Source organism: Rana temporaria, chromosome 3 (genome assembly GCF_905171775.1).
Source record: "Rana temporaria chromosome 3, aRanTem1.1, whole genome shotgun sequence".
NCBI lineage: Eukaryota > Metazoa > Chordata > Amphibia > Anura > Ranidae > Rana > Rana temporaria.
Genome location: NC_053491.1, coordinates 184,478,500 through 184,502,318, shown reverse-complemented (window position 1 = coordinate 184,502,318; position 23,819 = coordinate 184,478,500). Strand labels below are relative to the sequence as shown.

General features: G+C 39.3%; 1 protein-coding gene across 15 annotated transcripts in view; it reads left to right on the top strand.

Moving 5' to 3' along the window:
• NAV3 (neuron navigator 3) overlaps nucleotides 1-23,819 on the top strand; it is a 789,636-nt gene that overhangs the window by 677,955 nt on the left and 87,862 nt on the right. For 10 of the 15 annotated variants that reach the window (XM_040343949.1, XM_040343950.1, XM_040343948.1 and 7 more), the window contains 7 exons: nucleotides 3,699-3,722; nucleotides 7,924-7,974; nucleotides 12,933-13,010; nucleotides 16,065-16,148; nucleotides 20,580-20,691; nucleotides 22,529-22,650; nucleotides 23,461-23,481. In XM_040343949.1, coding sequence (XP_040199883.1) covers nucleotides 3,699-3,722; nucleotides 7,924-7,974; nucleotides 12,933-13,010; nucleotides 16,065-16,148; nucleotides 20,580-20,691; nucleotides 22,529-22,650; nucleotides 23,461-23,481 — 492 coding nt within the window. The remainder of the gene's footprint in view (nucleotides 1-3,698; nucleotides 3,723-7,923; nucleotides 7,975-12,932; nucleotides 13,011-16,064; nucleotides 16,149-20,579; nucleotides 20,692-22,528; nucleotides 22,651-23,460; nucleotides 23,482-23,819) is intronic. The other 5 variants (XM_040343942.1, XM_040343947.1, XM_040343951.1 and 2 more) reach the window with 3 other exon arrangements.

The window sequence follows — 23,819 nt, the reverse complement described above, 5'->3', positions numbered from 1 at the left end:
TTAAAGCTGAACTCAAGGCAGATCTAAAAATCACAAGTAAATTCAGCTCTATATTCATGAATACATCATTAGGTTTATGTTTAAATGCTTACAAATTTCAAATTTACTTGGCATCAGCTTCTTGTACAGCAAAGCCCAGAGAGGGGGAGAAAGAAACAGCACAAGGATCAGGTATGCAATACACAAGGTCAAGGTACAATATGGTGCAGCTCAGTCCCTGATATATGAGAACTCACAAACTCAGAATTTGCACCCAAAAACAGCAAACCGCATAATTTGAAAAAAGTCAAATACATGATAAAATATATAATATTACATATAAATATAATATTACATAGTAAAAAAAAGTTATGAATAGTTGTATGATAACATATATGCATATTGAAATAGCCAGTTGAAATTCCTAACACTCAACATGTTTCGTGAAGCACGATTTACTTCTCTCGGAGTAATATTTATTAGGATATATCAGAGAAACCATGTCATTAATGTTATAATGTTATATTATTTTAATCATGTATTTGAATAAAAAATTTGACTTTTTAAGAATGCACTGCAACATGCCTGATCCATGTGCTCTCAAACACAGAAATTGCTTGTGGGACTTTAAAGGAGTTGTACCCAAAAACAGCAAATCACAGCAAAGAGCTTCTCAGTGTGCTCCTTCTCCTTTCACTGTCCAGTCACAGGATGGGGATGGAATGGAGATTTATAACTGAAACTAACCTGCAGCAGAGAAAGATCATCTCCCTCCCCTGCCAGGCAGAAGTGTGCTTTGTAAATCTTAGGCCTCGTACACACGACCGAACATGTCTGCTGAAACTGGTCCGCAGACCAGTTTCAGCGGACATGTTCGGTCTTCTGTACGGCCGACCGGACAATTTTCCGGCGGATCGGACAGGTTTCCAGCGGACGTATGTTTCTTAGCATGCTAAGAAACATGTCCGCTAGAAGCCTGTCCGTCGGACATGTTCGGTCGTCTGTACAACTTACCGGACATGTCCGCTCGGCCGAAAGCCCTCGCATGCGTCGAAGCATTGACCTTCCAGGGTCGCGCACGTCGCCGTGTCATCGTCGCGGCGACAGCGCGGCCACGTCATCCCGCATCCTGTCCGCGGGAATTTCGGTTTGATGGTGTGTACAACCATCAGACCGAAATCTGCTAGCGGACATGTCCGATGAAAACGGTCCGCGGAACGTTTTCATCGGACAGATCCGCTCGTGTGTACGAGGCCTTAGGGGTGGATAGACACAAATACAAATTCGTTGGCAAGTAAAATGGCTCCTCATATATGTATATCCTCTGCTGTTTGCCTGGAGTTTATCATTTGCTATGACTCCATGTACAGAGCAGCGTAAAGATCAGTAAACGTGCACTGTGTGCAGATATGTAAAAGAGAGAAATCTGAGTGGGTCTAATGGGAGTGGTTTCATAATTAACTGTCAGGTGTTCAGCTGCAGGGCACTAATGAGGAAATCTGCTGGGCCTGCATCCCTTTAGACATGCTCCTTTTGAAAGTATCTCTCCAGAAATTACATTTTTGTTGCAGGGGATGCCTGAAATCTTACTTGTATCTTAGACAGACTTCTGGGGAAATTGGTGAGCCAATCACACAAGCAGGAAATTATGTTTCTGGGGGGTGGTCAGCACACTCTGTGTACAGAATAACTCCAGGTAGCCATATTGCAAAGCATTCTCAGAAAATGACAGTGGCTGCAGATTGAAATGGAAAGGTAATTTTTAATAACATTGTCACAATTGTATACACTATATTATTTTTTCTATATTTGCTATTTTTTCCCCCACGAAAGTGGAGTTACCCTTTAAATATTAGTTTATATTAAAATGTGCAATGAAGATCTTTCAGTAGGCTTTTATTTTTAAAGTAGTGGAGCTTGGCGGCGCAGGTAGCGTGAGCGGTAAATATTAATTGCTTGCTTAGCATTGAATGCTTTTTTTGGAGCTTCTAAAAATAGCAACAGAATTGTTTTAAGGTTGTACTCCAGGCAGACACAAAAGACACATTAAGGCCATTAGGCATTTATTAATAAATCATTAAATTCATTTTTGAAGCAACATGTGTAATGGTTTAAATCTGAAATGGTATTAACCTCTTGTGATCCACTTTACAGCAGCACTCATACTGGGAGCCAATCAGCTGTGCTGCAAATGTATTGCCAAAGAACATTTTCACAGGAGGAGAGTACAGTTGAGCAGAGGGGTGACTTAAAGAGCTCTGTGGGAGACAATCCACCATCAACACTGTGTTGATAGGGGAATTGATTCATTTTTTTCCTGCAACCTGTGATTGAAGGAAAAAAAATGTCTATGACCTAGCTTAACTGTAGGTAATGTCATCTACCTGACTGTGTAAATTACAGTACTCGATGGACAGAAATACAAATCCTTTGACAGGTAAAACAGCACCCATATAAGTATTTCATCTGTTTTTTTATCTGCTATTTATACGAAGAATGGATTTTGATATACACTTGACAGGTTGTGAAGGTCATATACAGTATATGGTGGTTTTCAGTTTATTTTTTTATTTTTTTAAGGTGACAATAAAACTGTTTTGTTAAATTGTTTAATTTAATTATTAGTTGTGAACTTTCGAACACTGAAGTGTTTAAAGGCTTGTATTCTGGTAGTACAGTTTAAGGTGATTGTTGATAAGCAAACTCCAAACCCTAGGAGGAGCCTTGGATCTAAAGGAAAACAAAACTATACCCAAGAACAACAATGCAATATATTGCAACGTATAGTCCTTAAATATGGTGGCTAGCCTAGTTTTCTTTTTTCTTTTTTTAAAGCTAAAAACATTTTCAGCAAATACAGAAATATCTGTTGCCAGAAATGCCATGCCCTTGTCACTTCCCATGAGCTGCACTGAAGATTATCTTCCTTCCTGGCTATGTTCTGTAGACTACCAATTGCCATGCCCTCCATGTAATGGAAATGAAAAGATATGGACATGTTTGTAGTCTAAATCAGGAGAGAAGCCTAGGGTAACAACCAAGGCTTCCTCCATAACTACAGTGTAGGCGTAACACACCCACCCAGGGACAGAAGGTGTGTTATTTGTAGGATTACCAGGTGAAAGTAAAGCAAAAGAAGCTTTAAAAAAAAAAAAGAAGAAGAAAAAAAATGCAATCACCACTCCAAAGACTAGTAATCTGCAATATTTTACTTTTTTTTTTGTTTAAGCTTTAGAAACACTTTAATTTACTCTGCATTTTACATTTATATGAAAACAGTATTATTTTGAAATATTCCAGTTATAACTAAGAATTGCACTATGGGTGAGATATTTGATGACATGAAAGTTTTTTTATGTTGTATTTTACTAATACAATTTTTCAGGCAAATATTGGATTGTACGGCTTCTGAGATTTGTGGTATATGTGAAAGGGGCTGATGTCTGAGAGTATATGTAGTGAGACAGCTGCTGAATACTAACATGGAGGAATAATTCCCTGTTTATAGTTTAGGTGTTTTAACTGCTCAGCAATTGCTGACTTTAGTCTTGGATTTCATATACGAAGCAAACAACCTATTAGCACATTCCCAAATAAATTTTGTGAGATTAACGTTTAGCAGAGCCTCTTTGGTTTTGAGGAACCCTCCATCGCATGATATTTTTCTTTTAATGTAATTCATTACGTGCTTGTAATATCTATATATTTTCTTTTTGCAGGCTGAAGAAAAGGCCCATTCAGAGGTATGAATATTCTCATAAAAGTGTTAGATTGATTCATTTGTTTACGTACTGCATGTAGTATAGCTTTGCCTATGACCTGAGTGGGTCAAGTAGCCATAGCTCCTTGACTTTCCAAATAATTGAATTCATGTCTTGTGATCATATATGAAGGTGGATGAATCTTCCCAAAAGAAATACAGACAGCAATAAAAGATAGAAAAAAAAGATTGCGCAAAACTTAGAACACAGTATTAAGTAATCATGCAAAAACATATGACATGTCAGTGAATCAGTCCATGTGAATCAATTGTTAGTGCGCAAAAAAAGGTCCCAAAAAAAGGATAAAAAAATGCTAAAAAAAATGTATGAAAAACCACTTCTGGTTATTGGTTACAAAAGTCCCAAAACACACAAAAAAAGTGAATTAAAAATGAAGGCAACTTCTGGTGCAGCACCTAGAAATCTGCAATGGCAACTGGTCAATACTTTATATCCCAGCGAAGAAATAAGCTAAAAAGCAAGATGGTCTCTTACCGGACGCATTGGACCCCAAATTATAGGGATCAAGCTTGCCTGATATGCACAGTAATCAGCTGTGATGCTCCATCTGGTCCGCTCCAAACACTAGCTACTCTCCTTCGTCATGCACTGTAAGACGTTTTAATACATTTCCACCTTCCAGTCACTCTGCCTGATGCTCATCCAGTAGTTCTAAAAGATTTAGAAGATAAGGAACTTCATGGTGCAGTAAATAATGCTAGTTTTATTCCGTTAAATTATTTCTTAAGCACAGCAAAGAAACACGATACAAAAGCACAGCCACAGGTTTTCAGACTGCCAGCTGATGCGTGGTTACATCACAAGATTCTCTCAAACCGACGCGTTTACCTGTAACAAGCATCGACTGGGTACGGAGATAACGTTATCTCCGTTCCCAGTCTGAAAACCTGTGGCTGTGCTTTTGTATCGTATTTCTTCGCTGTGCTTAAGAAACAATTTTACGGAATTAAACTATCATTATTTACTGCACCATGAAGTTCCGTTTCTTCTAAATCTTTTATAACTACTGGATGAGCATCGGGCAGAGTGACCGGAAGGTGAAAATTTAATAAAATGCATTGCAGTCCATGACAGAGGAGAGTGGCTAGTGTTTGGAGCGGACCAGATGGAGCATCACAGCTAATTACTGTTCATATCAGGCGAGCTTGATCCCTATAATTTGGGGTCAATTGTGTCCGGTAAGAGGCCATCTGGCTTTTTAGCTTACTTCTTCACTGGGATATAAAGTACCTACCAGTTGCCATTGCATATTTCTAGGTGCTGCACCAGAAGTTGCCTTCACTGTAATTTTACTTTTTTTTGTGTGATTTGGGACTTTTGTAACCAATAACCAGAAGTTGTTTTTCATATATATATATATATATATATATATATATATATATATATATTATATATATATATATATATATATATATATATATATATATATATATATATATATATATATATATATATATATATATATATATATATATATATATATATATATATAATGTAATAGTGAGGGTCCCGGTCACCATAAAAACGCAGCAAAAACGGACACAGAGTCTGCATGTCAGTGGACTGCAGAACTTCACAGCATAACTTTAAAACTGAGAAAACTGTTTTGGCAGCTTTCTCCGGGTTTTACTAAGTTTGAATGGGGCTGTGTGGCTTGGAGATCCTGCAGAGACTTGGGCGGGATGGGATCTCCGGCCCTGTGTCCAGGTCTTGGGAATAGCCAGCAGGTTGGGTGCTCAGGTGAAAACAGCCAATATAATCAGGTACTGGTGAGAACAGTGGAGTGGAGAGGAAGGTCTTCGTGCTGATGGACTGAGAGGCTAGTAGACCTGGGGTGGCTAGTGAGTCCAAGAGGAGGGGCTGAAGGAAGTCCTGAAGTCGGGGAGACAATAGACTGGAGAATCCTGTTGAGGCCAGGAGTGGGCCAAGGTTTAACAGGTACAGCCAGGCTGAAGTAAGCCTAGGAGCCAGGAAGCGTGGCATTTTGTGTTTGTGAACTGTATTGGAGAAGAACCCCTGCGTGGGAATCCTATGAATGGACTTTTTATTTTGTTTCCTTTTAATAAAAATGGGCTGTAATGCCCTTAAATCTTACAACTGGCTGCTGTGGACTCGCTAACAATCGCATTTACCACTTAAGTTAAACCCCCAATGTTTACTATATATATATATATATATATATATATATATATATATATATATATATATATATATATATATATATATATATATATATATATATATATATATATATATATATATATATATATATATATATATATATATATATATATATATATAATAAATGTATGAAAAATATATATATATTTTTCATACATTTATTTTTATTGGTAAAAATGAAAAAAAAAATATATAATATTTTTTGGGGTCTTTTTTTTACACTATAATGCCGCGTACACCTGATCGACCGACAACAAAACCGTGGATTTTTTTCCAACTGAACTTGTGTTGCTTACACACTGTCACAAAAATGTTGTCGGAAATTCCGAACGTTAAGAATGCAGTGTTGTATAACACTACGATGAGCTGAGAAAAATGAAGTTAAATGATTCCAAACATGCGTAGGATTTTTGTGCGTCGGAATTGCATACAGACAATCGGAATTTCCGACAAGAACTTTTGCCTTCGGAAAATTTGAGAACCAGCTCTCAAATTTTTGCTGTCGGAAATTCCGACAGAAAATGTCCGAAAATGTCCTACACACGGTCGGAATTTTCGACCAAAAGCTCCCATCGAACATTTCCTGTCGGAAATTCCGATCATGTGTACATGCATTACAATTGATTCACATAGACTGATTCACTCACATGTTATTTGTTTTTGCATGATTACTTAATAATGTGTTCTTTGTTTTGCACAATCTTTTTTTTCTATCTATATATGTTGAATTAAGTGTTTAATTCTTGGAGATAGCAGTATACATATACATGTATTTTTTCAATTCTTTTCACTTCTAATATCACATTTTATATAATATTGTTCATATGATTAAGGTTGGTGAGCGCAGAATAACTAAAATATATAAATAAAATAAAAAAGCAGACAGCAGTTCTAAACCTTTCCAACTCTTCTGAAAAGAAGGGATTTTATTGCCATCTTTGCCTTTAATAGAAAGAATTCTCTCACTTCATATCCTGGTGGCTACACAGTCAGTGTCATGCATAAAATATATCAGATTACATTTATTTGCCTTAATCTCCCTCACATAGGTCCATGATCCTGAAAGGATGCACAACTCAGATAGTTACTAAGGAAATGGCAAAAAATGAGAGAATCACCCTTTGCCCATTTACTAAAGCTTTTATCATGGCCAGGAAATGGATTTATTTTTCATTTTCTGTTTTCAAGGAGACCACTGCCTTGGTGACTCCATTACTTCTATAATATGAGAGCAACATAACCTGTCTAGTAATTGTCAGATTCCGATCTCCCAATCATTCTGTGAGTGACATTTCATATCCTCAAAGCATGTGGAGGCAATCTTGCTGGAGGAAGTTATGTAACAAGTCTGTATAATATTAGAGAAATCACTTGCTAAGCCTTTTCCATCTTCCCTCCTTACTGGAGGATTTTACTGGTTTAATGTCCAAAGATCTATTTAACTGTTGTGTGTATTCTGAATCATAGAACATAGATTTGTTGAATATTAAATTAAATTATTTAAACAGAAGAAATGTATAATATTCCATCGTGCATGCTATCTTACACATGGCTCAATACCGATTGCAGACCTACCTTCTTAACCTTACCCTATCTCCTCCCTGTATCCTGGAATCATTGGAGTATCCCCCACCTGGCCTGCTCTCCTTCCTTTACATCAGTGTTTCTCAATTCCAGTCCTCAGGCCCCCCCAACAGGTCCGGTTTTCAGGATTTCCATTATTTTGCACAGGTGATTTGATCAGTTTCACTGCCTTAGTAATCACCACAGCCTTTTCATCTGAGGGAAATCCTGAAAACCTGACCTGTTGGGGGGGGCCTGAGGACTGGAATTGAGAAACACTGCTTTACATTAACACTTCCTCACAGCCCACCTTGCTCTCATTAATTTTCCCTTCTGTTATCCTCTAATCTGTTTATATTTCCCCTCTTCCTTTCCTTTTTTTGGTTCAATTTTTGATCCACTTCCCTTTCCAATATAGACCGAACATACAGTGCCTGACCCGTCTGCAATCCATTTCATTCCACCCAAGGTGACTATTACATACTAAAAGATTTATTGTTTCTTTGCTCAATTTCAGACACTAAATGACAGAATCATCGCATATATTTATGACTTACCACTTGCAGTATGTGATGACAAAGATTCTTGTCTTGATATCATACCCTATTCAACAAATTTATATTACCTTGTAACTATGTCTAATACTGTTTCTTGGAAAATAAAGAATGCATAATGAATAAACATTTCCCAGTAAACTACTTGTTAAAATTCTCATTCCAACACTTCCAGTTTACAAATTTAAATGTGGCTGTCTGCTGCTCTCGCAATGTTGCTTTCTTGCTTTAGGTCTTGACAAGAGAGATTTAACGGTAGAAAGTGCTGTCTTGAGCCTGCCTGTTAACTTGGAGAAGGGTGAAAGAAGGGGGCAGGGGGTGGCTTGCAATCATAGGCTATGGGACATGGATTTCAATTGATGCACACAGAGTGGGGAGTAGAGATGAGCCTGATGTTACGTTCGACTTGAACATCAGGTGTTTGCCCGAATGCCGAACATTATGAGGCGTTCGCAGGAAATTCGAGCGCCTGTTGAAATCCTATAATGAACGGCGCGACTGTCAATGCACTGCGAAATCGCAATGCATTGATGGCTGCTGATTGGCCAAAGCATGCACCTGACCTGCATGGGTGCCTTTAGCCACACTATGTAAGGCTGCTTACATCGCGGCCGTACATAGTTTTATGAATGAAAGCAACAAAATTACATTTGTAAAAGAAAAAATGTCATTTAAAACTACATGCGGCTGTAATGCGGCTGTAATGTAATGCCGGATCCTAGCAATATACATAAAAATCATTGGAAAAACGGCATGGGTTCCCCCCTGTTCATTACCAGGCCCTTTGGGTCTGGTATGGATATTAAGGGGAAGTCTGCACCAAAATAAAAAAAATGACAAGGGGTCCCCCTAAAATCCATACCATGCCCTTCAAGTTTGGTATAGACTTTAAGTGGAACCCGGTTCCAAAATGTAAAAGATTGGCGTGGATATTAAGGGGAACCCTGCGTCAAAATGTAAAATAAATGGTGTGGGGTTTCCTTCAGGTCTGGTATGCATTTTAAGGGGAACCCAGCGGCAAAATGAAAAAATGGCGTGGAGGTCTCCCATAAATCCATAACAGACCCTTATCCGAGCACGCAACCTGGCAAGCCGCAGGAAAAGGGGGGGTGCGAGAGCGCCCCTCCTTAACTGTACCAGCCCACAAGCCCTCAACATAGGGAGGGTGTTTTATTGTCCCCCAAAACACCTTGTCCCCATGTTGATGAGGACAAGGGCCTCTTCCCTGCAACCCTTGCTCAGTGGTTGTGGGAGTCTGCTGGTGGGGGGACTTATGGGAATCTGGAAGCCCCCTTTAACAAGGGGACTCCCAGATCCCGCCCCAACACACACACACATTCACCCAAAAAAGTGTAAAAATGACAGGGGACTGTTTGGGACGAGGTCTATATTAAAGTCCCCCCACTGTAACTCTCATCTTTGATGACAACACCGATGACCCAAGAAAAAAAATGGAAAAACTCTGCCTCGATGGGAGGTGTCCCGCGAATGCAAGCTTTTTACAATGACAGCTGTTGTATAGCTGATGGCGGAGCCACCCAGTGACGTAAACGGGTGACTCCGCCCCTTCTGATGTTATGTGATGTCATGTTTACATCACCAGGTGGCCCTGTGCTCAGCCATATAACAGTTGTCATTGTAAAAAGACTGCAGTGGCGGGACGCCTCCCATGGAGGCAGAGTTTTTCAGTTTTTTTTCTCAGGTCATCGGCGCTGTTTTAAAGATGAAGTTACATCACGGGACACTTTTAAAAAAAAAAATAAGACTTGTCCCAAACTGTCTCCTGTCATTTTTACCATTTTGACACTTTTTTTGTGAATGTGTAGAGGTACAATGTACCCGATACCCATTCACATAGGGGGGCGGGATCTGGGGGTCTTGTTAAAGGGGGCTTCCAGATTTTGATAAGCCCCCGCCTGCAGACCCCTACAACCACTGGCAAGGGTTGTGGAGAAGAGGCCCTTGTCCCAATCAACATGGAGACAAGGTGTTTTGGGGGGACCCCAAAACACCCTTCCAATGTTGATGAGATGTGGCCTGATACACTTATTTTCCTGTGGCCTGCCAGGTTGTGTGCTCTGATAAGGGTCTGGTATGGATTTTTGGAGGGACCCCCACGACATTTTTTTATTATGACGCTGGGTTCCCTTTAAAATCCATATCAGATCTGAAGGGTCTGGTATGGATTTGGGGGGGGGGGGAGGCACACCATTTTTTTACATTTTGACACAGGGTTCCCCTTAATATCCATACCAGAGCTTGAGGGCCTTGTATGGATTTTATGGGGGACCCAAACACAATTTTATTTTACATTTTGGTGCAGGGTGTTCCCCTAAATATTGTTTCAGTTTAAGCATTATTAAAATTGCTGCAAAAATTTGCATTGATACATGTCCCCTGGGGCAGGACCCGGGTCCCCAGACACTTTTTATGGCAAGTCTGCAAGGGTTACTCCATAGGACACTGCGAGATGAAGGAACTGCCCTGAAACAGGAAACCTGATGCAGCAGCTATAGCACCAGTTTAATCTGGACCTTGTATGGGAGATAGGAAGTGGATGTGGTGCTGCTTTATTTGAGTACTATCTTATATTCCAAAGCTTCTCCTACTGGTGTGAAGGTGGACACAATTGGTCCCCTCTAATAAATCAATCAGATAATCAAGTGATAATCAAAATCAGTTTACACTGAACATACAAGTGTAAAGGTACTCAATGAATGTTTTTGTATAACATCATAAACACAATTTCCCCCTATATGAAAGTGCTTAATAAACAAAAAAAAGTGACAAGTGCTTTATCTTCCAATGGATAACAGTGGTGAATAAAATCCAATTATATAATTCATATATATACACTGGCAGAGCTTTTTTTCTCAAAAAATAGGTGCAGGAACTCAACCACGACCCCATTCAAATTTCACAAACAGTAGAAGGGTCTTAAAGGGGCATTAAATACCAGGATTGCATTACATACAGAGTGTAGAGTTCAGGGGGTTACACACAGAGTGCAGAGCTGTCACTTGTAAACACAGAAACCAGACTTCTGTGTTTACAAGTGATTGTGGTGAGCAGTCACCAAAGGGTCTGAGCCAGAGGTGGTGGAACTGAGTTCCCCCAAGTTCCCCCTGAAAAAAAGCCCTGTACACTGGTATCTATTAAAACATGTTGTGATATTACAGATATAAAGTACCCGAAACTCAAGGATCATATGCCTCTCCTTCCTTCTTAGTTCCTCTCCACCAGTGACCTTATGCACATGTTTGAATGACAAAAGCAAGCCCCGTAGTACAGCTCTGTATGGCAATTTTATTATAACATTTTTAAAACTGCACTTACAAGCTATCGGACAATAACGAGCCGGCAAATCAAGACATCTGAAACCGGAAGTGATGCAATGATGCTGTGAACTCCGCCTTATGCGTTTCATCAGAATAAGGTCATCATCTATTTTTCAACACTTTATAATAAATTGCAATATGAAATTGTACTATGGGGCCCAACAGTGCATGAGGTCGCTGGTGGAGAGAAACTAAAAAGGAAGGAGAGGCATATGATCCTTGTGTCTGGGACCTTTTTTCAGCCATTGTGCACTGTGGAGGCTGTTCCTGCCTTGGTGGGGAGAGCTTTCTGGTGAGTGCGGTAAAGTATGGGGAGCACGACGCACTGATATTGAAGCACCTAAAATAGAACATTATTATAGATTCATGTGAATATTTTAAGCACCTGTCACTTTTTTTCATTAACTATCTGTTTATAAATTTATTATATTGGTGGAATCATGTGTATATCAATTGCATAACACTTTATATCTGTAATATCACATTATGTTTTAGTAGATACCGCTGTATGTGTGTGTGTATGTGTGTATGTATGTATATATGTAATATATGAATTTTATTTTATTCATCACTGTTATCAATTGGAAGATATAGCACTCGCAATATTTTTGTTTATTATGTTTATGATGTTATACACAAACATCCAGTGAGTACCTTAACATTCTCTCATTCTGTACTTGATTATCCAATTGATATATTAGAGGGGACTAAATTTGTCCACCTTGACACCAGTAGGAGAAGCTTTGTACTATAGTATTCTATTAAAGCAGCACCACATTCCCTTCCTAGCTCCATACTATTGTGACTCTACCATGGTAGCTGTTCAAGTGGAGGCAGCAGCTTTCTATATATTTATATATTGTGTTTATTTTTATTTAGTTTACTTAATTTGACCGTAGCGCGGGACTATTTTTTCTATTGTATTAAACTTGAACTTGAGAAAGGATTAAATGATAAAGACACTGTATATTCAGAAAACTTAGGGTTTATTGTGTCTAGGAAAGAAAGTATAGGCTTTATTATTTGGTTTCATTGCCAGTAAGAGCCTGCATGTGCATATATCCGCTTACATAGTCCACGTGAACAGCACATTATAGCCATTCAGTAAGTGACCCTTAGAATTATTAGGTGAATGGCCAGAGAATACAATTAAATCTCAATTAACTTAAAGAAAGCCTTTACAGTAAATGGCTGTCATTGCTCAAATCTCTACCTAAAAATACTAGTCTACGTCTGTCACAATGACTCTGGCTTTGATAATTTTGCGCATTGACCTGGAACAAATAAAAGGTAACACATTATGACTTTACTGATCTGCATGCTTGCTCTGGGTCAGTGACACAAAGTATTGAAGCCAGAGACAGCCATGCATCTAGTATTTTCAGGATATCTGTGGCATCCTGTATATTTTCCTGACTAAAGTTATCTGTTTAATGCTCTGCTAGCTATCTATGTTTTTCACCACCATAATCAGTTTGATAAAAAGTACAGATTCTGCTTATTACATAATTATGTTTTTGCATATCATCATTTAGCAGATACAAAAGCTGCGACGGGAGCTGGTTGCTTCACAGGAAAAAGTTGCAACGCTGACATCTCAGTTGTCTGCAAATGTGAGTACTGAACCAAGACAACTGAACCTTTGTCACAAAGTAAATCAACCCTGTGATAAGAATCTGGATTGCATTGTAGTACTGGGGCAGTGGTTCATTGAATAGAAATGGCATCAGAGCCCAAAACTCTTATGCCGCGTACACACGATCGGACATTCCAACATCAAAACCGTGGATTTTTTTTCTGATGGAGTGTTTGCTCAAACTTGTCTTGCATACACACGGTCACACAAATGTCGGAAATTCCGAACGTCAAGAACGCGGTCACGTACAACACTGCGATGAGCCGAGAAAAATGATATTCGGAATTCGGACGATCGGAATTTCCGACAAGAACATTTGTTGTCGGAAAAATTGAGAACCAGCTCGCAAACATTTGTTGTTGGAAATTCTGACAGCAAATGTCTGATGGAGCATACACACGTTTGGATTTTCCGACAATACGGTCACAGCAATACAATGGCTTCCTCTATCAGAGTATAATCACACAGATGTTTGTTTTGTAAGATTAATTATTACCTAAAAGGTAGCTGTAAAGAACATATGTATAGAAAATGTGTTGTGGACTAGTGAAAAGAGCAGTATATCTTAACCATGGTCTAGTCCGGTCACATGATCAGTTCCCAGCGGCAGCTTCAGGGAAGAGGAGGCACAATGTGTACCCCATAGTAAGTCTATGGATGATGTCACCACCCAGGTATTGCAGACGTTCTCTGAGCTCTTACCTCTCACCTGAAGCTGGTCACTAGAAAGATCTCGTTATTAAACTGGAGCACTCAGGGAATAGGTAAGTATAGAAGTCTTTCTTCGACAGGGTAGTTAGTATAGGACTAGACCGGACTTTTGCTTTAATTAAAAGAAATACCTATCTGTATTTATAAATGGGTCCAAAACTTTGAGCCATGCATGTCACATCCCCTCAGTGCTAAGGAGATGTCAAATAATTTTGTTCTAGAAGGACAAACTTCTCTAGATCATTTATAAAGCACTGTTGTGTGCATTATGCAAAGTGACATTTTTACTTTGCTTGCTTTAGGTCTTGCTTTAGAAGTTAATAGAGAAAAAAGAGGATCACCGCTCCAGGTGGGTCGCTATGTAGAGTAGACTGACTCAGGATACCGTGGGTGCTGGCAATGCACTGATCATGCATGAGATACGAAGAGAGGAAATGGATAGCCGCACTCCAATAACCAAAAAGGTTGTCTTTTTATTCAAACGAACAGCAAATACATCACTTCATAAGGTCACAGCAAAGGAACAGGGGAACAGCCATTGCGTTTCGCACTGAGCTAGTGCTTAATCATGGCTAGCCATGATTAAGCACTAGCTCAGTGCGAAATGCGTCGGCTGTTCCCCTGTTCCTTTGCTGTGACCTTGTGAAGTGATGTAGTTGCTGTTCGTTTGAATAAAAAGACAACCTTTTTGGTTATTGGAGTGCGGCTATCCATTTCCTCTCTTCGTATCTCTTGCTTTAGAAGTTGCTAATGATCTCTCTCTCTTTCAATTTTACTAAGACAGACCCTTTTTGCTTCCATACAAGTGGTTTGAGTGCTCTTTAGTACATTCTGATCTCACCAGGCACCCAAATCACACCCTTCCAGGGAGAGGGTTCTCAGTTTCTTTGCTTCTCATCCAATTGTGGTCAGCTATGGCAGGACACATTTATCCAGCAGCAGCAGCTCGGTCTCTTTCCCACGCAATTGATTCTTTCCAGGATTATCGCCTCATATGTTGCATTGCACAGAGTACTGTATGATGGCTGCAGAGTCTCTGATTAGTTTCTGATCAGCCCTCTGCTCCTTGGCAGCACATCTGATATCTCCAGCAAACTCTGCTCTCTCTGCTGCTTGGCACAGGAAAATGGTTGCAGCAGCACATAGTGCCTACAGTGGCTTCCTCCCTACATTCTTCAGGCTGGTGGCACAACCAGCTCATTTTCTCCAATAGCCCAGTTCCCTCACACCCAGCCAAGATGGATGCCCCCTGCACTGGATGCACTCCATAGACAAGCATTACAAAGTGGTCCTTAAAGAAGGCTGCTGCACATCTGCATTAATGAATATTCAGTTTAACTCTGTCCACAATGCAGAAAGATAATACAGCAGCAACAAAGGAAGACATTTCACCACAGACCATATACAGTGCAGGTTACATACTTTAATTTGTACTTACATTAGAAAAGAAATATGTGTCTATACTTTATTATTACTGCTGCTATCTGAGTTTTTAAAGGGATTGGGACAGCTCAATGAAAAAAATATTATAAAAAAATAGGCATTTTTCAGGCAAGCACATAACAATAAAACTATAAAGCAATTGGCATGGGTAGAATATGAAGCACTTTTCACAGACTGTTGCTGTGACTCACTCTGTTCTTCTTTTTCTTTCCTGCTCACAAAAATATCACTGTCAGCTGTGTTTTCTCCTCTCTGATAGATTGCCCCCAGCAGCTGCATCCCTCTTCCTTTCTGATGTATATCATTAGGTGTTGGCAACTTGGCAAAATCTTGAATGGAAGCAGGCCTTTGATTGGCATTGTGGAGTGACCTAAATAAAATTGGAGCTAACTTTACAAAGGCAAATTAAAAACGTATCATATATAAGAAGGTGTCTAGTTTTTTCCCCTTCTTGCGTGCCACAACCCCGGTAATACATTTCTTTACAATGACTATCTGGGCAGATTTTCTCCTAATTGTTTCAGTAACTGCTTTAAACATCTGATAGAAGAAAGCAGAGCATTTTCTATTCAAATGTCTGTCAAAACCATTCATACAGAGAGCCACAGTCATTTTTATTAGGAAAAATGTAACATTCATTTAAACATTCATTGATGAAGTGTTGTCTATATTTTAGGCACACCATGTTGTTTATACAGTTTCATGATCTAGGCCGGAGGATTTTCATTTATCAGTAATTGAAGATGACCAAAATCACTGATAACAGACAGAGAAAGACAGTTACTTATCTCAATAAATGTGCCGAGTGCTGGTTTATGTGCCATAAATGGGAGCGTTTGATGCTTGTTTCATGATTTTTTCCTTGCTTTATTTCCAGTCTCATTTAGTGGCGGCTTTTGAAAAGAGCTTAGGAAATATGACTGGACGACTCCAAAGCCTGACAATGACAGCTGAACAAAAGGTAGGTTGAGAAGGGCTCAATAGCGCTAGAACACTAAATCTTATACAGCAATGAAATTTGAAAAGTTATATAAAGCACAATAGCATGATGTGACTTTGATCCATCGCTCGATTTTAGAAAACACTTGCAGTGGGTTATGTTTAGTAATACAAATATGTGATATTCAGATCCTTTAGAGAAGTCCAGCAAAAAGAAAAATGAATGTCTATGCTTTGTTTTTGAATGCTTAGTTTGGGAGACAGGGAAATACTTTATTGACATATATTACCTTCAAAAGCCTCCGAGGCGCCGCCTCCTTCAGGCAAAACTGTGTAGGAGTGACCAAAAGCCATGTACTTGCCAATCTTTGAAAGCCGTGATACACACTAGGGTGGTTCTCCCATCACATAGTGCATTTGAGCATGTTTTCTAATTATGTTTATGGTGATGGTCTCACAGCTGATGCTCTTAGATGTGTCTCTGATTCTTTTCTCTTGTCTACTTACAAGCCTCATCAGCTGTTGTGTTAGTATTCTCCAGACTTGGAGAATCACTATACAGAATTACAAAGACTTAAGCCTCATACACACAATCGGATTATCTGACAGGAATTGTGTGAAGACAGGCTGTTGTTGGAAAATCTGACCGTTTGTATGCTCCATTGGACAATTGTTGTTTGATTTTCTGCCAACAAATGTGGGATAGCATGCTTTAAAATTGTCTGATAACAATTGTGTATTATGCGATTGTGTGTACACACGTCCGTCTGACAAAACTCCAAAGTACAAACATGCATGCTCAGAAGCAATGCTAACCATAACACAACATTAGCAGAAGTTGCCCAATGGGTGGCGCTAAAGAGCCATAAAAAAAGCCAGGATCAGACACTGGAGATGGCAACAAATCGGTAAAGCAAGCCAGGGGGTCAAACCAGGAGAGCAGATCAGACAGGTCAGGAGCAAGCCGGGTTACAACAGGAAATACACGTAGAATATGCACAGAGGCTCAGGAACCCAGGAAGGCTGATGACAATCCAGCAATATGATGGACTCGGCAGCAGCCTTGTATAGGCCAGTAAGTGGCTGTATCTGTCACATTGTGCGTTCGCCAATTAGCGCCTTCTCACATTAGCGCCGCTGCGTACCTGCGTATGCCCATTCGCACTTCTTGCAATTGTGCGCATGGCAATGTGCCGGAAGCGTCCATTACCAGTACTGGCACTATTGCCAGTTCTCCTACGGCCATTTCCCTGCTAGTCGCATTAACCCCTTATTTAACTTGGCATATTTACTCTCATTAGTAAACACATATACATTTTTATCCCTGGTCTTCCTGCTACACAGCAGATTGCCTGAAGACAAGCCCTTGTCAGACATCAATCTTGTTGCGGGTTCAGTATTAACCCGTGCTTCCCCATTATGCAAGGTACTACACAGCAGCAAGTCTCTCTTGGAAGCGGATCTTCCTACTGAACTTGCCACCACTTCAAAGGCGTAAAACAGGTTATCAGAAACAGGAACGGTCTTGCCATTCCATGCTGCATTTTTTTTACTTTTAATGCATCGCTGCAGGAGCCATCCCTCTGCGGCACTACTCCTGGAACATTTGCTCATATGATCACCAGGGGAAACAGGCATTACAGACTCAGTCAACCCAGCTCTCTTTGTGTGAATAGTGAGCCACCTTTTCAAGACAATCCCGCCACCCAGACGACACTTCTTTCCTTGTTGCTATGGGAGACCACACTCTCCCTGTAGAAATATTCCAGCGCTCTCTAGACTTGTAGTAGTCATAATCATCTTTGTTATGAACCATCCACCTGTACACTTCTCGGTACTCCTCTGTGAGAATTGGCTGCACCAATTCAGCCCAGCAGCACCTGGGTCATGCTTTAAATGAAGCCATGCTTTCAAATTCAGTCAAAAAGTCCTCAATGTGATCACCAGGTAACATAGGCTGTATGAAATCAGACACATAGATAATTTCTTCGTTGCCACGGGCAATATCACGGGTATATCAAGTCATGGCTTGATATACTTTTTACATTTTGACCACCCCATCTCTGCAGTCAGGGACACACAATTCCTTTAGAAAACATTTTTGGCTTACTGTCTCCTTAAAGCCGAGAGACCGCACACATCTCTTTTCTCACACAGCAAAGCACAAACAGAGTCTCTGACACTCACGGTTTCTGGCACGAGGATCTGGACCAGCACTATCTGTACCCGTATCCTCCACCAATTGTATTTGTTATAAAAAGGGGGGAGGGGGTAATGGCGCTTGCTAATAAACTAAAGACAGAATATTACATTAAATAAATAATAAATATAATCTAAAATAGTGCTTCAATCGCAATCCAAATCTATATCTGATGAGCCAGAAAGGATGTTTCACTCCTAATCAATATCACCCACCATCGATCAACGGGATTATGGGGGGGGGGGGGTACATTGAGTGATTTTTTGTAAAACATGAATTAATTGATGGTATAAAGGGTACCACCAACTTACTAGTGCAAAATAACAATATTAAGAAATAATATGTGAAAATAGATATAAACAGGATAACAACTACAAATGAATGAATATGTAGATCATCAGGTGACAACAATGAACAACTACCAAAATAATAATTGAGGAGCACTAAATATAGAATGTAAGTATCAAAACATGCATAAAAATAATAATAACAAAAAAGGGAATTTAAGATGTGAATCTCTGTGCACACTCCACACTCCAAAATATGTGCATGAAGTATAATATAATAAAGTGTCCAAAATAGATCACAACAAAGTGCTTCAGTCAACAATATTTTCCAAAGTGCATATGTGCTCCAATACAGTGCTTGACTCCACAATAGGTCCCACGGTGCATACGTGTAAAAAAAGGGTGCTCCGTTTCCCCAAGCCTCTCACCCCAGAAAGGCTTTACAACAGCCTATAGATCTCCAATACTGCTGGCTTGATAGCACAGCAGATTCTGCTTGTGATGGACGACTCCCAGCCAGCCTGTTAGCCCACGTTACTCCAATCCCCAGGTTAGTAATCCCCCAGGTCCCAGCAACAAGCTCACAGGGTGGATGGCTCTCAATTAAACAAATAAAGGCTCCATAGTGTAAAACTGATATATTTGAAATACTGAAATATTTTATTATATCTTTTCATGTGACAACACTGAAGAAATTGCATTTTGCTGCAATGTAAAGTACAGCTTGTACAACAGTGTAAATGTGATGTCCCCTCAAAATAACTCAACACACAGCGATTAATGTCTAAATCACTGGCAACAAAAGTGAGTACACCCCTAAGTGAAAATGTCCAAATTGGGCCCAATTAGCCATTTTCCCTACACGGTGTCATGTGACTAAGTAGTGTTACAAGGTCTCAGGTGTGAATATGGAGCAGGTTTGTTAAATTTGGTGTTATCGCTCTCACTCTCTCATACTGGTCACTGGTGTCACGAATGTCACGTCTACCCCAACGCAGGTGGTCAGACACTATAGCTGGCTACTGTACGCTTCACCTATAGCAAACCCCTTTCCCTTAAGGCAAGCAGGCCTACCGGTACTTGCTTGCCCCCAGGACTTAAACACAATGCTATAGAGTCTGGCTACCACGCCAGGGCAAAGCAAACAGGTACTTGCAGTTTAACGGATAGCGTGGTTTAAAGAAAGTTCAGGTAAAGGCAGGCTGAGTTCAGGGGATAATCCAGTATCCGTTCCAGGTAAAAGGCAGGCTGAGTTCAGGGGATCCAGCCCAATCCAGGTCACACACAGGGAATCCAACAGCAAGCAAGGCAAACTAACAGGAGGCTTGGTCCGGGACAATGCAGGTAAGTCTGTATCTATCACAAGCAAGGGATAGAGTGTTTGGTTTGCTTAGGTGACTGAGCAGATCAATCACCTGAAGGGACAGCAAATTTACACTGTTATACATTGTAGCCAACGTGTCATTTCTTTAGTGTTGTCACATGAAAAGATATAATAAAATATTTACAAAAATGTAAGGGGTATACTCACTTTTGTGACATACTGTATATAAACCAATAATATGGCAAAACAACTACCATGCAACATAAACTCTGTTTCTTAGCATATTGCATTGAATACTATTGTTACATACAGTTCTGTCTACTGGCTACTGCAAATAATAACATAGAGTAACTGAACAGCATACCAACTTGAAGCCTCATCCTGCTATCGCATAAACCAGTAATTATGCACTCAAGAATGATTGGATGTCCTTCCTGCTTTCAGACCACTTATTTACAAGCCTATATATAATTGCAGAAATATTACAAGGCTGCACTCTTATTTTGGCTGCTGTCACAGTACTGTCAGGAAAGAGGAGGTCACATACAAGCCATTGTGTAGTGATAATATATACCTGTTTTGTTTTAAAGCTTTATCTACTAAGACTGATTAAAAATGTTTTCATTAATTCTCGTATTTTAGGAGTCAGAGCTCATTGAGCTTCGAGAGACAATAGGGATGCTGAAGACTCAGAATGCTGCAGCGCAGGCTGCAATCCAAGGAGCATTGAATGGTTCTGATCACAATCATAGAGGTATCTGTTTTAACCATGCAATATTTTGAATGTAGCAGATATCAATCCAAAGAGGACAGGCAATTGTAATATGTATTTCTGTAATGATGATTCATTTATATAATTGGGTAGCACTAGCTACTAACACTAGAATGGTGCAAGGGGGTGGGGTGTAGCCTTGCAGGGGTCCAGGCTGAGATTGTCACTCTCCTTCATACAGCATGTTTTGACTTGCTTTGTGCCTCCCGGGCATCCAGCTACTTTCTACCATGCTGTACAAAGTTGCTATGAATCAGACATCTTCTTTCAGGAGAACTACAGATAGCAGATTTATTTAATTTGTGATTGGTTGACAAGATTCTCAATGCTTTGTCTTTTTTACCTTTATACTGAATGAACTCTGATTATACTTTTTTTTTTGCAGTTTGTGTGAACAGTTCTCTAATGCCGCGTACACACGATCGGTCAGACTGATGAGAACGATCTGATGGACCGTTTTCATTGGACCAAACCGATCGTGTGTAGGCTCCATCGGTTATTTATCCATAGGTTAAAAAAAAGCAATCTTGTTAAATTTAACCGATGGATACCTAACCGATAGAAAAAAAAACGATTGTTTGTAGGCACGTCCATCGGTTAAAAATCCATGCATGCTCAGAATCAAGTCAACGCATGCTTGGAAGCCTTGAACTTAATTTTTTCAGCACGTCGTTGTGTTTTACATCACCGCGTTCTGACACGATCGTTTTTTTAACTGATGGTGTGTAGGCACGACTGACCATCAGTCAGCTTCATCGGTTAACCGATGAAAATGGTCCATCAGACCTTTTTCATCGGATGGACCGATCTTGTGTACGTGGCCTTACTTATCTATATGTCAGTGCATTTGGAATTACATCTCTTCATAAAAAGAACTGACATCTAACACTTCCATAATTTATTACCTTTACATCTACATGGATATTCTGACTCAGATCAGAGAGGAAATCTTCTGACATCCTGTCTGCCTAGCAGAATGAGCAAGGAAAGAAATAATGTGACATGGGACTAAGTAGCAGATCTCTGATCCTTTTTATTTAAAGGCTAAATCTATCTAAAGCTGATATCTCAGCTTTGGATGAGCATCATTGGGTTGAACCAACCGTGTTTTAAATCTTCTAGATAAATGTATTATTTTCTCAAAGTTGTGAAAAGGTTAGCAATAATACCAACATGTGCCAAAATTAAATACCTTTTGGTCTTAGCATGGCAAAGGGAATACTTGTTTAACCTATCATAATGCAGTGGGTGGGCCAGAATAACATCTCATTTTGATGCCCACCGGGCATTAGCCCCCTGCTGGCTGCAATCTGTAGATAAACATGCCCTGCTTGATGTCCTGTACTTAAGGAATGGTAATCTATGTCTCCCTATGACTGGTTGCAGCTAGCATTATCTGTGGTTGCTATCTTTAAGACCAAGCTGTCATCAATAGCTCCAGTCACACTAAAGATCAATAACTAATACTGTTGATTACATGTAGGCAGGGAGTACTGTATATATATATATATATATATATATATATATATATATATATATATATATATATATATATATATATATATATATATATATATATATAAACATTCTGTGCCTAAATTAAAAACCAGGTCAGTTTTTTGTTAAATTATTTTTTAAAACAGTGCCGACCTGGACATCTGGCACTAGTTACCTTTGATCAGGAAAGGGTAAATACATCCCAATGAAGTTAATTTCTATTACTAGCTTAATTCTTTTTACAACTTTCCCTCTGTGATTTGAGCTGATGTTATGTATATAACAAAGACATTTATTGAACACTGCATATATTTATTTGCAGATATAAAGATCAAAAGACAACATTCCTCTGAAAGTGTTTCCAGTATCAACAGTGCTGCAAGTCATTCTAGCATTGGTAGTGTTAATGATGCTGATTCTAAAAAAAAGAAGAAGAAAAATTGGGTAAGTATTTACATTGCATCATATAGGGCAGTTAGGGAATTCATGTTATAGTATAGTTAATTCTTAGGGTGTTTTGTGCAGTCTTGGATTTTTAAAAAATAGTTGTAGTATCTTTCAACAAAAAATGTTTTGTACATACAGTTTAAGTTGCTGATTTAGTCAAATTAGCCCCCCCCCCCCCAAAAACAAACAAACAAGGGACTTAAAATAGATTGGGTTACTAATGAACCCTCATGGTCACTCGCCCACTCACCAATGATATAAAAAGTGGGGCTCTATGGTCAACATGTAGCATGCACAAAGATATGGCAGACAGAAAGACGTATAGCTGACCAACCGGGGCTTTTTGTAGACCAAAAAAAAAAATCACTTTTTTTCATACCATTATTAGTGCTTAAGTAGTTAAAGGAAAATCAAATAATTGCTCTAGTACATCTTCATAACTTTTTTCATAACTAATGCTTTGTACATACTGTATGTATTAATCTAGGGGTACAAGTATTTTTTTTAGTTTGTAAGCACATATTAGAACTGTTTCTAAGGACTTCTATCATAAGAACCCACAATATATTTCCAAGCTGCACTTGCGAAACTGAGATTTAGCAGCTTATTGTTTTAATTTCAAATTCTCATCTTTGGAAAATATTCATTTGTTCTGACATACCGACCTTTTAGCTAGAACAACTTTTTGCATTATTTAGTCACAGAAGAGTTATGCTGCATGTATAAAGTATAAAAATCTAGGTCTTATAGACACTGTTATCAGGTACTAACGTCATGTTATCCCATTCTATCTCTACCTATCACAAGGTGAACTTCAGTAAAAGTGAGGTGAATATAAATTCTTCACTGCCTTGGCATGCTGTTCTTTAACCAACCTGCCTGACATGGTTGCCCTAGCTTTGGCAATGCTTCAGTACCTGTCTTTCCTGTATATTTTTCTAATGGCAATACTAATCTTGCATTGCATGTAGTTTAAAATCTTACTTTTAGCACACAGATGCATTATACTCACATAGCAAGTACTGGTCAAAGGATGGGGATTGGCATGAAATGTTCCGTCCACAAACTTCATCATAAGCCTTCTTGAAATAAATAGCCTAGTGTGTTCCCTAGTATTCCAGGGTCAATAGAAACACAATTTTCATTGTGGGGTTGAAATGCGGTCA